The 17,445-nt window shown below is 34.6% G+C and overlaps 1 protein-coding gene across 2 annotated transcripts; it reads left to right on the forward strand.

Annotated features, from left to right (window-relative positions):
- The first annotated feature begins 563 nt into the window (after window positions 1-563).
- On the forward strand, window positions 564-7,469 carry LOC149184068 (uncharacterized). 2 transcript variants are annotated; one of them, XM_089418832.1, is made up of 4 exons: window positions 564-1,161; window positions 1,703-2,160; window positions 6,476-7,056; window positions 7,232-7,469. In XM_089418832.1, exons 2-3 carry the CDS (start codon window positions 1,705-1,707, stop codon window positions 6,875-6,877), a joined length of 858 nt encoding a protein of 285 aa, XP_089274958.1. In that variant the 5' UTR covers window positions 564-1,161; window positions 1,703-1,704; the 3' UTR covers window positions 6,878-7,056; window positions 7,232-7,469. The 2 variants fall into 2 exon arrangements, with proteins under 2 accessions (XP_089274958.1, XP_089274959.1); XM_089418833.1 differs by lacking the exon at window positions 564-1,161 and having other exon boundaries at window positions 1,620-2,160.
- Window positions 7,470-17,445: the final 9,976 nt, after the last annotated feature.

Here is a 17,445-nt window from a genome sequence, read left to right on the forward strand (position 1 = left end):
TATGATACTGTGAAAAATAGTTAACATTCTTAATTTTTTAATTGTCATAGTACATATAAAAATGAATAATTTAACTGGAAAATAACTATTAAAAAATAAAATAAAATTATATTGTAAAAAAATTCTACCTTTAATAAAAAAATTCTAATATAATTTTCTTTTAAATTTAACAAACAATTTTTATCTGAAAAACAACTATTAAAATAATAAAAGTAGATCATAAGTGTAAAAAAGTTCCCTGCCTTTAATTAAAAAAATCTAAAATAAATTTTATTTTAAATTTAACAAACAATTTTTATTTTAATTATCATAAATATGGGAAATAATTTTATGCCCTTCGGACCAGCCAAAAGTTGTTAAACAACAGGACAACTTCAATTTTGAAATCTGATCCTAACCTTAGTCAAATTGCTACTCCAAAATTAGCCAAAAATAAATAAATAAATAGCTAAAATAATTAATATTTTAATAAATAAATAGCTAAAATAATTAATATTTTTACATCCATAACAACCACTTAATATTTTCGAGGTTTGTGTCCCGGTATTTTTGATGGTCCAGTATCGCGTGACATTGACACATTCCTGTCTGTTGGAAGGTGGTTATGCCGTTATGGTTGATAGAGGCAAGAACGTTTGGTTCGGCCTTCCCAACTTATTAAAAATGGCAGTGTCACAGAAGGCAACCTTGACAATCGAGAATCCTTCATGGAGGCCGCACCAAAAACCACTTCATGAAGGAAATATCGACTTGTCAATTCCTTTTCGCTCGGCAATCCAACCTCTGGTGAACCCCTCTTCCCTCGGCAATCCAACCTCTGTACACAGAGTCTATTATGCGGGGGATGGAGAATTTTGAATTGCAAGAATTCGAACCAAAGCCTATAAAAAATTCTCGTGCGCTTAATGTTGTGTTTGACGACCTGCAAAACTGTTGAAAATTTTATTTTGGCCAAGACTTCTTTCAGCTGAAGATGCGATTCACTGATTGATCGACCTTGAAAGGAAGGGTTTGTGGGATTGTATGTTGAGGTATCCAGGAAATGGCATGGCAGTAGACCTTGGTTGGGCATGCGAGTATTTTTTGGGGATAAATAGATCAAATCAGTAATCTCGCAAGCCTGAACGGTGTAACATCTCAGGTGTTGCAAGAGATATCAAGGTGCGTTTTAGTCCAGCTCGGCTGCTTTTAAGCCGCTTATCAACAAAACTTTACCTAACTCGTTTCTGTTTGTTTCGATTTTAAAGGATAATATTGTTCTGTTTGGTTTCTTAACTCTGTGCTGGTTCTTCCAAACAGACCATCCTTATTTCTATTCAGATTTGGGAAATATTTCAAAATTTTAAAGTTAGGTGAAATCATTGAATTAGCTTTTTTTTCTCTTCAAAATATTACCGAATCTGTAACCAATTCATAGGTCCAAATAATTTTAAATTTGAATAAACAGTAATTTACCTCTAGGGTTTTTGTGATTTTTTTGACACATCCTTGGTAAGATTATTCTGATATTGACATGTGTGAATGATAAACGATTAGATAAGTTCAGCTCTGTTTAGCCCTTGAAATAGTTTCTGCTGTTTTCTCTCCTGTTCTCTTGATTCAATTAAAGGGAAACTTTACTAGTTTAGCTTTATTTACTGTTGTTCGGGAGCTTTCCCTTCTCCGACCTGATTACGGAGTTTGATTAAAACCATTTATGAAGGCATGACGATATGTGAACTTTGCAAGAAGGAGATAACATGTCGACGTAGGTCTCGCAATGGAAGCACTTGTACTTGTAGCACGCCAAATCCTTGCAACAGCGAACAGCCAAATACCAAATATTGCTGCTGCCAGATCTGCTACTCTAATCTTCGAAAGAGAGCATGGTGGTATCACAAGCAGACCACAAGGCTCACGGACGAAGAAATGCACCTCAACAGACTCATTGCTTCGCAAGAAGTTAACCTCAGAACTCTCATAAACAAAAACCAGTCTCTAACGTCCGCAACGAAGAACTCCACGGAAGAAAATGAATCCCTAAAGTCCGCACTGAAGTCTCTCGAGGCTAGAATTCAGTTTCTAACAATGTGGGATTCGGTTCCTGGGTATGACTCCTCTGCGGACGTCGTTCTACTTACACCAGATGGTGGGCGATTCATTGCCCACAGTTCAATTCTGGTAACGTAAATTCTCTTAATTCTCTTTCTTTTGAAATGAAATGGAACTGTACTAAATTATTAATTTATTTTAATTTTTGAAATGCTAGTAAGGATCCTTCTGCTAGGCTACAGCTTTATGAAGGATGTTTTAAGCCGTCAGACTTACAGCTATCCGCTTTCTATCCTGTCAAAAACACAGCCTCAATTTTATGTGAAAGGTGCCTCAGCTTATGTAGCCGGCAAATTTTGGAATATTCCTAATATGAGAAAGGGCATGAGCAAAGCCAGATAGTTGACTTTACTCTATGATATGATTGTGAAAAGTTTTACCTAACTGTATGCTAATACAGCCTCAATTTTATGTGGAAAGGTGCTTCAGCTTTATGTAGATTGCAAATTCTGCAATATTTGTTATACGGAAAGGGAATGATCTAAGTCAACCTTTTGACTTTGCTCCGTGTTTGATATGGTTGTGAAAGATTCCACGTAATTATATGTTGATTGCAGATTTTCTATATTTAATGGTATGAGCAAAGTTGAACATTGACTTTGCTTCATGCCAATTGGATGGAGAGAAGTTGCAATCGACATAAAAATACCTGAAGTTTTTATGCTGTCAAGACAGCTGCAAGGTTTCTAGACTGTTAAAAACACATCTTCGATTTTATGAGGGAGGTTTTATGCTATCAAAAACATCTAGACGTTCATTTAGATGGATTTACACTTGGCTTGATCTATGGTCACTTGAGGAGTTCTATACTTAAATCCATTAATCCGATTACCTCATTTGTTATTGGACTATACACCTGTGAACTGGAATCTTATTAACATTTTCCTAAACCGTTTACGGTCAAAGGAAGGTCTGTAATAAAATCAATTCACAATTATGTAAAATAGAGATTGCTTCAAATTCCAAGTTTCAACATGTATACGGATTCCTCAAAATACTATCCTCGATGTTTGGCTGCAAGTTCAATAAGCTAAGTTCATGAGGCTTTTAAGCTATCTAAGTTCATGAGGCTTTCTGGTTTTATTGTTTGTTGGTGTTAGTCTGGTTTTACTGATTTAGTGTTAGTTGAATATGTCATCACATGCATGTGATCTTTGAATTTTTTCATTCTTTTGTAGGTAAACAGCCATGTGATTTCCACTTCATATATAATTTCTTCCAGATATACTTGTCCGGATTGCTAAACGCTCGAGGTCACTTAACTGTAATGTCAATTCTTCTCATTGAAAATATTTCTACTCTATCGGAATACAATGACAGAATGCACTAGAGTGATCCTTGATTCTCGGTGCAATACACAAGCCTTCTCAATTTCCAATTTCTTAACCCAATCCAGCTCACTTAATCCAACTCTGCAACATGGCACACTTCTCCCTGTGTGCCCATTATTTTTTGAATTTCTTAAACTATTCTAACTCTAATCCATGGCATACTTCCCTTCCACAGCCATTGTAGAATGCAGTGAACTGTACTCACTTCTCGATGCAATAAATCAACCTATGGAGTTCGTAGTTTTTACCTTTTTAACCCATACCAGCTCTGCAACATGGCATGCTTCCCCCCTTGTGACCATCATTTTTCCAATTTGTGATCCGCTTCTCGGTGTAGTAAACAAACCTCTTGAGTTCCCAATTTCGCAAGCCAATCCAGCTCTGCAACATGGCATACTTCTCCCCACGTGGCCATTATTTTTGCAATTTCTTGAACCATTCTAACCCTGTTCCATGGCGTACTTTTCTTCCACTGCCATTGTAGAATGCCCTTAAGTGCACCTCACTTCTCGCTGCAATCAATCAACCTCTCTTCCCATTTTCTTAACCCATTCCAACCCTGCAGCATGGTATGCTTCCCCCTTGTGGCCATCATTTTCCCAATTTGTGATCCTTGCTTCTCAGTGTAGTGAATAAACCTCCCGAGTTCCCAATTTCTTAAGCCAATCCAGGTCACTCAATCCAGCTCTGCAACATGGCATACTTCTCCCTACGTGGCCATAATTTTTGCAGTTTCTTAAACCATTATAACTCTGCTCCATGGCACATTTGTCTTCCACTTCCATTGTAGAATGCCCTAAAGTGCACCTCACTTCTTGATGCATTAAATCGACCTCTTGAGTCCATTTTCTTTACCCATTCCTCCTTGTGGCCATCATTTTCCCAATTTGTGCTCCTTGCTTCTCAGTGTAGTAAATAAAACTCCTGAGTTCCCAATTTCTTAAGCCAATCCAGCTCAATCAATCCAGCTCTGCAACATGACATACTTTTCTCTACATGGCCACCATTTTTTGCAGTTTCTTGAAACTATTCTAGCCCTGCTCCATGGCATATTTCTCTTCCACTGCAATTGGAGAATGCCCCCTCGATGCAATAGATCAACCTCTCAAGTTCCCATTTCCTTAACCCGTTCCAGCTCTTCAGGATAGCATGCTTTGCCCTTGTGGCTATCATTTTCCCAATTTGTGATCCTTGCTTCTCGGTGTGGTAAACAAACCTCCGTCCCATTTTCTTAAGCCAATCCAGCTCTGAATCATGGCATACTTCTCCCTACGCAGTGATCATTTTTGCAGTTCCTTAAGCCCTTCTAACCTTGCTTCATGGCATACTTCTCTTTCACTGCCATTGTAGAATGCCCTAAAGTGCACCTCACTTCTCGATGCAACAAATCAACCTCTCGAGTTCACATTTTCTTAATCAATTCCAGCTCTGCAGCATGGGATGGTTCGAACCCTCTTTATGGCCATCATTTTTCCAATTTGTGATCTTTGCTTCCCGGTGTAGACAAACCTCCTGTGTTCTCAAGCCAATACAGCTCTGCCACATTGCATACCTGTCCCTGCATGGCCATTATCTTTGCATTTTGGTAAATCATCTAACCCTGCTCCATGGTGTACTTCTCTTCCACTGCCATAGTAGAATGCCTTTAAGTGTTCCTCACTTCTCCATGCAACAAATCAACCCCTCCAGTTCCCATTTTCTTAGCCCATTCCAGCTCTGCAGCATGGCATGCTCTCCCCTTGTAGCCTTCATTTTCTCAATTTGTGATCCTTGCTTCTCAGTGTAGTAACTGAGTTCCCAATCTATTAAGCCCATCCAGCTCACTGAATCTCGCTCTGCAACATGGCATACTTCTCCCTGCGTGGCCATCATTTTGCAATTTTTTAAACCATCCTAACACTGCTCCATGCCATACTTCTCTTCCACTGCCATTGTAGAATGCCCTAAAGCGCACCTCACTTCTCGCTGCAATAAATCAACCTCTCAAGTTCCCATTTTCTTAACCCATTCCAGCTCTGTGGCATGGCATGCTTCCCCCTTGTGGCCATCATTTTTCCAGTTTGTGATCCTTGCTTCTCGGTGTAGTAAACAAACCTCTTGAGTTCTCAATTTCTCAAGCCAATCTGGCTCTACAACATGGCACACTTCTCCCTGTGTGGCCATCATTTTTGCAATTTCTTAAACCATTCTGACCCTGCTCCATAGCGTACTTCTCTTCCACTGCCATTGTAGAATTCCCTGAAGTGCACCTCACTTCTCGCTGCAATAAATCAACCTCTCGGGTTCCCATTTTCTTAGCCCTTTCCATCTCTACAGCACGGCATGCTTCCCCCTTGTGTCCATCTTTTTCCCAATTTGTGATCCTTGCTTCTCTGTGTAGTAAAGAATCCTCTCGAGTTCCCAATTTGTTAGCCAATCCAGCTCTGCAACATGGCATACTTCTCCCTGCGTGGCTATCATTTTTCTAATTTCTTAGACCATTCTAACCCTGCTCCATGGCATACTTCTCTTCCACTGCCATTGTAGAATGCACTAAAGTGTGCCTCACTCCTCGATGCAATAAATCAATCTCTTGTGTTCCCATTTTCTTAACCCTTTCCAGCTCGGCAGCATGGCATTCTTTCTCCTTGTGGCCATCATTTTCCCAATTTCTTAACGCGTTCTAATTCTGCACTATTGTATAGTTCTCCCTAGTGGTCATCATTGCTAGATTAATTGGACTAGCTGATGATGATATTATAATTTCCACTGGCCGTAGGGTACACCTTGTTGCTCTAAGTGTATAAATAAGCCTATTCAATTAGCCAATTCAGTACTGCACCATGCCATCCTTCTCCTTTTTGGCCACTGGATTAGATTGAATAGACTCGTGTTCATTTAATTGGCATAAGGTTTTCTCCTCCAAATGGTAACACCTGTTTCAGCTAAGATAAAAGCTTGAGAAGTTTGCTTTTATTCGTAGTTCTTCTAGTAGGAACAATAGTATTCGGATGGTAGTTTATCTCCAACCCCTGTTTTCTTTTTGATGGATTGTGGTCGTCCTGTGATTTCAGTCAGGTCGATCTATTGTTTTCAAGGCGATGTTAAATTCAGGCATGCAAGAGTCGAGGAGCATGGTAATAAGGCTGGAGGACGTGAACAAAGAAGCAGTGGCCATATTCTTAAAATTCCTTTATAAGGCCCAGATAGATGCAAAGGATTTCCAAGAAAATGGCGAGGTAAAAGCCGAGATGATTATTCGGCTGTGCCAGCAATACCAGATCGATTTCCTACTCTCTACATTTCAAAATTTCATAGTCGAAAACATTATTAACATTGAAAATTTGGAAACCATTCTGTGTATTGCGGACATATATGAATTAGATGTTGTCAAGACCGCAATCACCCAAGACAGTCGTTGGAGTGCTCTTCATGCAGTGGAGTGCACATATTCATCATGTATTTCCATCAATTGATGTTATATTGATAATGGTGGTGATAATCCAGCTTGGTTAACTAAGTTTTTGTTCTGAATTCTGCACGGCAATTTTGACTGGTGGTCATGGAATTACTCTCTCTAAGTTTTTGCAGCATTAATGCCAGGGCAAGAGTGTTGAGATCATATTTTGTGGCTGAAATACATCCATTTTAAAAGGTTTGCATTTTGAATTTTGTTTGATCTCTCCAGTGAATAAAATCATGGAGAGAAGTTTGCACCTCGAACTTTCTTTTATCTCTTTATAGAACCAAGACCTTAATAAAGCTATCTTAAATAGGGCTCTTTATATTGCAATTTGAATACGTCTGACATAAATTCATTGGAATTATAGAAATTTGAAGGAAGAAAGGGCCCAAATGCTTAGGCACAAATTGAGACAGCACGTAGTCGAGTACTCGGACCTCATGGATGGAGAAGCATTTCATGGTGATATTTAGAGTCCCCTACTATGGATGGGATCACTGATTGATGGGATCTTGCTGAGTAAATTAACGTTGATACTTTAGTTGCATGTTAAGAGAAGATTTTTCATGACTGTGACCAACTTCTTTGTATGGTCAACATGGTCATTGTTTTTAAGCACGGGGATTGTTCTTAGATATTGATGGGCGTTTTGGATAGTAGTGGCAACCTCACTTTTCAGTTTTGTTTTTATTTGTGAATGCGTATAGACCCCTTCTTATTTGTTTGTGTATATTAAAAAAAAATTGTTGTTGAAATGATGTTTTATTAAAAAAACAATTTATATAATTATAATATGTAAAATAATGTAAATGGTTTATAATAAATTTAAATGTGATTAACGTAATACAAAATTTAATGGTTGGTAATAGCTATAAAAAATATTTATTTATGACATTATTGTTATAAAAATTATTATGAAAATTGACTAAATTAATATTTTACTTTAAATTTGTGTTATTTATAAAGAGAATTAATATGAGTTAATTATTTATTTCACAATACAATACATTTGAAATTTTTGTTATTTATAAAGAGAATTAATATGAGTTAATTATTTATTTCACAATACAATACATCTTGTATTGTTAAAAAAATTATCATAAAAAATTATTAAATTACAACTTATATTAGGAATTAATATATGTTTTAAACATTTATACATTCATAAAAATATGTTAATTCTTAACCATGGAGGTTTACTCCTACTTCATTAGGTAGATTTTTAACTTGTAAAATTGTTTGGTTACAATATCATGGCTTACTAATTTTACATATCTAAAAAACTCATGTGACTTTTTGTTAATTAATCAATTTAATTAAAATGACAAAAAACATAACTACTTTCGAAATAAATCTCAACCTCTAATTTGTTAGTGTTACTAGAATTATTCTAAAATATTTGGTAAAGGTCAAATTCTTTTTACCCTCTACCAAATATTAATAATCAAATTCAAATTTTAGAAACTCTTTCTAAATAAACATGCCTATAAACATAATTTAAAATATTCATAATTCAATTTTTATTTCTCAATATTTTTTTATCCACTTTTTAATTTACATTTTCAAATAAAAAGTTTCTATTTTTACTAAATATCCCATTCACTATATTTTCATATTTTCACATCATTTTGATTACAAAACCCCCTAATTTTAATAAATATTGTGTTACAAAACCCCTAATTTTAATAAATATTGTGTTACAAAACCCCTAATTTTAATTTTAATAAATATTATGTGTTACAAAACTCCCTAATTTTAATAAATATTCTATATGATTTTTTGTTTTTGTTTTGTTTGTTTGTTTTTTTTTGTTTTTTATGTCTAATATTCATTTTTCATTTATTAAGCTTAGTCATGCTTCCTTGCTTCCTTTTTTGAATTCAAGATATATTTAATTTGGATTGAGTATATTCTAAGTATTATTTTTTTCATTATTTTTTATCCTCCTACTTCCTTTTTCCTTTTCAAGGTATATTTCAATTCGATTGAGTATATTCTAAGTATGATTTTTTTTCGTGATTTTTCTTGCTCAAAGGCATATTTAAATGGGATTGAGTTATTTAAATGAGATTGAGTTTCCTTATTCCTTTGCTTTAAGATTATACATAGGCCATAAGTGACATGTTCAAATTGGATGAATTTTATTATTATTTTTCATTATTCTTTTATCCTCCTGAATTTTACTTTTAAAATGTGACATAAGTGACATGTTCAAATTGGATGCATTTTTTTTTTTTTTTTCATTATTCTTTTATCCTCTTGAATTTTACTTTTAAAATGTCTAAAATTCACTTATCATCTAGTAAACTTCAACATGTTTTTGTGATTTTTTTCTTGCTCACAGGCATATTTAAATGAGATTGAGTTTCCTTATTCCTTATTCCTCTGCTTTAGGATTATACATAAGCCATAAGTGACATGTTCAAATTGGATGAATTTTATTATTTTTTTCATAAGCCATAAGTGACATGTTCAAATTGGATGAATTTTATTATTTTTTTCATTATTCTTTTATCCACTTGAATTTTACTTTTAAAATGTCCAAAATTCACTTATCATTCAGTAAGCTTCAACATGTTTACATAAGCCATAAGTGACATGTTCAAATTGGATGAATTTTATTATTTTTTTTCATTATTCTTTTATCCTCTTGAATTTTACTTTTAAAATGTCCAAAATTCACTTATCATTCAGTAAGCTTCAACATGTAAACTTCATGATTTTTCTTGCTCAAAGGCATATTTAAATAGGATTCGGAAATGAACTTCGTGATTTTTCTTGCTCGAAGGCATATTTATATTTAAATAGGATTCATGTTTCCTTCTTTCAGCGTAAATGAACTTCATGATTTTTCTTGCTCAAAGGCATATTTAAATGGGACTTCATGATTTTTCTTGCTCTAAGGCATATTTAAATGGGAATGAACTTCATGATTTTTCTTGCTCAAAGGTATATTTAAATGGGACTTCATGATTTTTCTTGCTCAAAGGCATATTTAAATGGGAGTGAGTTTCCTTATTCCTCTGCTCTTTTATCCTCTTGAATTTTACTTTTAAAATGTCCAAAATTCACTTATGAGTTTCCTTATTCCTCTCCTTTAGGATTATACATAGGCCATAAGTGACATGTTCAAATTGGATTAATTTTATTATTTTTCTCATTTTTCTTTTATCCTCTTGAATTTTACTTTTAAAATGTCCAAAATTAACTTGAGTTTCCTTATTCCTCTCTTTTAGGATTATACATAGGCCATAAGTGACATGTTCAAATTGGATTAATTTTATTATTTTTTTTTCATTTTTCTTTTATCCTCTTGAATTTTACTTTTAAAATGTCCAAAATTCACTTATCATTCAGTAAACTTCAACATGTTTCCTTCTTTTGGTTATTCCTCTCCTTTAGGATTATACATAGGCCATAAGTGACATGTTCAAATTGGAGTAATTGTATTTTTTTTCATTATTTTTTTATCCACTTGAATTTTACTTTTAAAATGTCCAAAATTCACTTATCTTCAACATGTTTCCTTCTTTTGGCAAATTCAAGTTCATAGGTTGCAAGAGTTTTAGATTTAGATTATTATTATTATTTTAAATTTGTAAATTAAAATACATATTTAATAAAAAAATTCCATAGATTACAAAGCTAAATGAAAATCTAAATATTTCTTCTCATTTTGAAGATGGTACTCAAAGGTAAACTCTAGAATCTTTAGGATACGAGTTTGGTTAACAATAAGACTTAACCCATTACACCAATATAATTGAGATGAACTCAACATATCAATTGCAAAAATTGAACTTAGGTGGAGAGAATAATCCTCCCAACCACATGATATAATCCCATGGCTACTTTATTAATACCAATTGAAAAGAAAGTTAAACCAAATACTATGAAAACAATTATATGAAGCGTTTCTTATAAAGAAAAACCTAGGGGTAATAGGAGCAGGAGTTGTGTCCTTTTTGGTCTTGATGAACATATTGAATTGTAGTACGCTTGGGGGCTGGGGAAAACAACCCCTAACTAGGCAGAATACTTAGCTTTGTGGAAAGGATTAGACTTGGCAATATACAAGGAGATCACAAACCTAGTGTTGTTTGGGGATTTGTTGATTTTCATTCGACCAATCCTTGAAATGGATCAACACTTAATAAAACCCCCACCAAATTGCAACTAATTCTAGTAATTCAAGCACATAAATATATCATGTGTTACGATACTTAAACTCTATTGCCAATACATTGACAAACATTGGGACAATAATGAACCAAGAAGTGATGGAATTGGACCTAGTGTTTCAATTAAATGTCCACTACCTTAAATATTACTCTCCCCTTTGCCCCTTTTTTACCAATGTATAGTAAATTCACTATGTTTCTAGGCTTTTTTAGAGTTTATAATAGTCACCTCTCTCTTATAGTAGGTAAACAAGGTCATAGCTAAAAGCTTTCTGTCTTTTGGATAGTTAAAACTAGTCTAATCTTGTGGAAAGTTGAGTGCAACATCCTTTTGGAACTATGATGACTAATGTAAAGGTTCTAGCTCATAATCCAACATATTTTATAATAAAAAAATTAACTATTTTTTTGAAAAGAAAAATTAAAGTTTATAATAGTCACCTCTCTCGTATAGTAGGTAAAAGGTCATAACTAAAAGCTCTTTGTCTTGTGGATAGTTGAAACTAGTCTAATCTTGTGGAAAGTTGAGTGCAACATCCTTTTGGAACTATGAAGCTCTTTGTCTTGTGGATAGTTGAAACTAGTCTAATCTTGTGGAAAGTTGAGTGCAACATCCTTTTGGAACTATGATGCCTAATGTAAAGGTTCTAGTTCGACATATTTTATAATAAAAAAATTAACCATTTTTTTGAAAAGAAAAATTAAATCAAAACCTTAGTTCAACAGGGTATTCCTTGTAAAGCAAAACTTAGTTGAACCAATTGATTAATGTTGAAATTAGTGCTTCATAGGATGGTCAAAAACTAAGAAAATATAGGGACCTCAAGTTTATGGAAGCACTATATCTTTCTTTGACTTTGAAATTTGAAGAAATAGGTGTTCCTTGTAAAGAAAGACTTGGTGGAACCAATTGATTAATGTTGAAATTAGTGCTTCAGAGGATGGTAAAAAACTAAGAAAATATAGGGACCTCAAGTTATGGAAGCACTATATCTTTCTTTGACTTTGAAATTTGAAGAAATAGGTGTTCCTTGTAAAACAAAACTTGGTTGAACCAATTGATTAATGTTGAAATTAGTGCTTCATAAGATGGTCAAAAACTAAGAAAATATAGGGACCTCAAGTTTATGGAAGCACTATATCTTTCTTTGACTTTGAAATTTGAAGAAATAGTGAAGGTTGACACATATCTAATACTTATAGTCATAAATATTATTAAAATAATTTTTATGTCAATAAAATATATATTACTTCAATTTAACTAGTTTTAAAATATTATTATAATAAATTTATTAATTTATATAATTATCTTTTTCATTTAAATATGATTGAGGAAAAAAAAAATCTCACACAAATAAGTTTTAAATAACTAATAAATGTTTGAGTGAAGTAAACAACTAGTGAATGAAGTAAAGTAAATACAATTATTATATTTTTTTAACTTTATAATTAAAAAGTAATGAAAAGTAAAATGTAAATTAAAATTGCTTTTAATCTTTTTTTCTTTCTCTTAAATTTTAGAATTTTGTATTAATCATGGAAACATAAATACATACACTGATGTTGGAAGAGGGAGTTTTAATTGAAAATATCTACCACTATTGCATATACCCACTCCCTCTTATTGAAAATCTCGACCCCTATTGCATATACCCAACTGAATCTAGCTTCATGCATACTAAGAATCACAAAAAATCACCAAAGACCTGAGAGGCACTAGATTCAAAAGACCAACAGATGAGTGCCCTCTATCGACTCCAAAGCATCCAATGTTGCGAGAGGCAAGGGAAACACACAATACCCATCAAAACAATAACTGTCGTGAACTGGAAGAAACCACGATTGCCACAAAATAGGACTGCAACTCCATATGCAGCTATAATCCCAATAGTGAGCTGCTGGCACAGGGCCAAACTAGAAGTTGAAGTTCGATATTAAGGGATCTCGCCAAAACCATACTCCCCCTTCCCTCCTTCACTAGTCTCCATTTAACAAAGAAACGTTTGTTAGGACACATGCACTTGAGCTAGGCGGATCACCAGGGTCGCCTCCTTCTAATTCACGGGGGACATGGCTCTCTACATGCCTTTGGTGGACATCAATCCAAATAACACAGAAGCACAAATTCCTCAACATCCTCTTGACATCTTTCAAGAATGCAAAGATGTTGTACTTTTCAATTTTTTTTGTCTTTGAGAACTAAGCCCAACAATGTCTTCATTTACCAATGAAGGGCCACTGAGTTTAGGAATTGTTCTTTTTGCTTATTGGGTGTCTAAGATCTAAATCCCACTTACCCAAATCCTTAAGCAATTTTGAATCAGACGGCTTCCTTTTTTCTCCCACTTTTATCTCTAATTCTCTAATCTCCATACATACTTCGGGCATAATTGCGCTGAAGCATGATACCACCAAGTCATGAGCAAACAACCTCGCGTCCCTCTGACTAAGTCGAGCAATGCCCCCTCCACCTTTTATGCTTCTCTGTCACTGCCTCGAAGGCATCTCAAAGTCATTAAGGGGTTGAATTGAATCTCTATGTGGATTATCCCTACTTGCAAAAGGACATACAAACCAAACTCTTTCCCTCTTGACCAGGTCATGACACCAACACACTAAATTCTCACAGTAACCCCAAACGAAATGAGCGACACAAATTCCAAAACAAGATTCAGTGCCACAACCATTTCACCAAGACAACACCACCCCATGATAACACACCAATAACAGTTTAGGAGCTAGAGACCCATGACACAATCGCTTTTCCAAAGCGTTACACCACAAGAAGCAAGCACAACCCTCAATAAAACACTACACATAACACTACAAATACCCTCGATGCGACACATGGAGTGTAGACCCAAAAACTCCAAGACCCAAGACCGAGCAAGAGGGAGACTCATAATCTAGAGAAACTTGACAAGTCAGGGCTGAAAAGGACATGCCCTTGAAAGCAAATTCATTGAGAATTCAATACAAACAACTAACCCAACCTGGAAGAAAGATAAAACAAAAGAAGCTAACTTACAAGCCCAATTCTCCAACCCACATAGATGAGCCATCTACCCCATCAACCAACATAAAACACGAGCCTTGAGCACCACCTTCATGCACAATGTGAAACTAGCCCCAATTCCTCACTCCACCTTAAACAAAACTCGGGAGAAATACATGCCAGGAGGGCTCCCTCATTCCCTTTCTTAGACATAATGCTCCATGAGGTTGGGGAATAAACCTTGGCTCTCGCATTCCCCGCAACACTTCATGCCATGATACCCGCTCCTCTATTTAAACTACATGATCGTGCATGGAAATGAAATGTCGAGTACCTCTTGCATTAATTGGGAGCGTGAATTCCCGAGGGTGGTGGGCATAATAACCAGAGCCCCATCCTTTCTACATTTACACCCTGTTGGGGCTGTTTCTAACCCTTTTATTTGAAGTAAGGTGTATTAAAATGAAGAGTGAAATGGTAGATTAAAATACAGTTCTAACTTCGTTATCACTAAATAATATATTATTTGATTTTAAAATATTTTATAATTTAATTGTATAAATTATAAAATCAAATTATAATTGTTATAGATATAAAATTGAAATGGATATTTATATTAAATAAAAATTTACATATGGAATTGGTTGATTTATACATTCTTTTTTATTTATTTTTAAAGGAATGGATAACATTTACATTAAATAACTATATACATGGCCAAAACCATTTACATGTTTCACAGATGTCCAAGGCTTGCAAATTTGAGATTGAGCATGGAGGCTTAATCCAAACCCTCAAACAAGTTCCCCATGGCACACAAATCTCAGTCCCTTTCAAGGAAAATTTTTCCAAAAAACCCCAATATCCAGACACATTTACATTAAAAATTTCACTTATTTTATTTTGATCTCGTCTGACTTCTTGTTTTTCTTGGTGAAATTGTTTTTTCCTTTCTTCCCAACTTGAGTCCAACCCGCATTTTCTACAAATTTTAGCGGGTGATTCTTTGGCAACTGCACAATAATATTCTTGAGATCTTCCTTACCTAACTGATATGCCTAAGAAGTTTCCTTTTCAGCATTATTTCTCATGGTTTCTGGAGGAGATCTGTTTCCACGAGGGCTTGTTGCTTTTCCACTAATGTTGCGTCCACATAATCCCTACTAGCGACCAGAGGATCCACATTAGGTTGCAATTTTCCTTTCTTAGATTATGTTGTCGCAAATGTGATTTCTTCGGCCTTATCTGCTTCTTTCTTGTCATGAATCTCTTCCTCTTTATATACCATACAGTGACCACCTTGCACTCCTTCCCACGATTTGGGCCTCTGATTTTTTTGTTTTTTTGTTTGTTTGTTTGTTTTTTTTTTTTTTTTTTTTTTGGTTTTGTTTTGTTTTTTTTGTTTGTTTGTTTTGTTTTTTTGTTTTGTTTTGTTTTTTTTGTTTTTTTGTTTTTTGTTTTGTTTTGTTTTGTTTTTTTTTTTGTTTTTTTTGTTTTGTTTTTTGTTTTTTTTTGTTTTTTGTTTTTTGTTTTGTTTTTTTTTTCTTCGTTCTTTGCTACTCTGAGAACATTTGGGGCAATTTTCATTACATGCATCGTTTCATAGAATGCTCTACACCAAAATGAATATTCTCATAGTCGAGCTTTCAGACCCAAAAGTAGTTTGGAGCCATCAAATTAATCTTCATGGGAAAACCCTTGTCGAAGCCCATCTCCTCAACCCTTGTCGAAGCCCATCTCCTCACAAAGGTGAGCATAAGTGGTCTTGTAAAATTTCTATGTTTCAAAACAACGGCGATAAAAATTTCGTAGTGCATTACCAATGGAGGAAAGCAATGTAAGATTTCAGAAATGCCTTACCAAAATTGTGGAGATTGATTCCATTACCAGATCAATAGTGGGAGTCTAGAGCTACATGAAGAGATCAACACTCCCCCAAAACTGTGACTCAACTTCACAGATGACCTTCTTTTCCTCCATATTATCAAAATCCACAACAAAAAACCTTGATCCATAGGGTAAATGTTCAGTTCGTCTGCTAAAAGGGGCTTCCAAGCTTAGAGATCCATTTGTGTAGATCAATTATTTGTAGCCAATACCCATAAACCTGCAAACCGAGCCATTCTTCGAAAAATATTTTTCACAACAGAAAGCTTCCTGGTCCACAAGAACGTTGGGGGAAGGAATTTCTTGAACCATTGGAAGACTAGAACCAAATTTTATCATAGATTTGTAGGAAACTAAAGAAGAGTTATCTTGACCGACAATCATACTTGCAAAATAAACTGTCTTTTTTGCTGAAACATAAGGATTTTCCATTGAACAATATACATAAAGGATGTCTAGAAAACCCACACAAACAAAGCAAATATTGGATGACTAGGGAAGAATCCTAGCCGCCACAAGGGTTTCCATAGCTACTTCCATTATTTACATAAGTGTTTTGATAAAAATTGTATGGTTGATTTATACATTATCCATACCATACTACAATTTTAAAATGCCAACTAGAAACTACCCAAAAAGAGGTGAAAACCCTCCAAACGAGGCCCCAAATCCTATAAACCCTCATTGAGAGGTGAAAATCCTTTTAAAAATGCCCAAAGTCCTATAGACTTTAACTACCCATCTTGGGCAGAACACATTACCTCCTCCATAGTTGGTTCATTTAAGTTTGGGATGTTAAGTCGAGGAGAGTTTGGAATGTTTGGCATAGATACTTGTTGAGGAAGGTGTTCATTTAAGTTTGGGATGTCAATTTGAGGAGAGTTTGGAATGTTTGGCAGAGATACTTGTTTAGGAAGGTTTTGAACGTTGTTTTCTGAGAGAGAGTTGAAGTTCTTATATTTTTTGATGCAGATCAAGGGTTTCTTCCTTTGAATGCTTTATCATATTGTGATGTTCTAACAAGATTTCCATTAAAGAAGTAATACTAGAGACCAAGTAGTTGTGATTCAGGTGAAGAGCTAGAACTTCTTCCTGGATTGACTTCAATTGTGAATGAAGAGTGCAATATTAAAATCACAAACTACTATACGACTTCAACTTCTGTGAAAGATTATGCCCAACTGCAATGTGCCTTTTCATCAAATTTCTCTCACTTATACAATTAGTTTGGCCACTTGTCGTTAACAAACCTTTCACTACAAGTCGATGTGCACATTCTGAACAATTGGTGGCACAATATATCATGCAATGTGTATCCTTAATTTTATAGAACATATTACCTTTGCCCAAATTAATAGCACCATCTCCATTTTACCCCATGCCTTCATAAAGTTGGACTATAGGTGTTATATAACCACATATATCAATCAACCCCTTATATAAAATGACAGATTTGGCATCATGCCACATACAACCAAAGATGTAAACTAAGTTGAAATTTAAAGTAGAGTGACAAAG

This window comes from Pinus tabuliformis, chromosome 3_2, assembly GCF_031772625.1.
Source record: "Pinus tabuliformis cultivar Carrire ecotype Pingquan chromosome 3_2, CPIR1, whole genome shotgun sequence".
NCBI classification, from domain to species: domain Eukaryota; kingdom Viridiplantae; phylum Streptophyta; class Pinopsida; order Pinales; family Pinaceae; genus Pinus; species Pinus tabuliformis.

Excerpts from the sequence above, each read along its gene's own strand:
- LOC149184068 (XM_089418832.1), top strand. The coding sequence starts at position 1,705 with ATGACGATATGTGAACTTTGCAAGAAGGAGATAACATGTCGACGTAGG. Across the intron at positions 2,161-6,475 it reads TTGCCCACAGTTCAATTCTG|TCAGGTCGATCTATTGTTTT; the intron begins GTAACGTAAATT and ends CTGTGATTTCAG.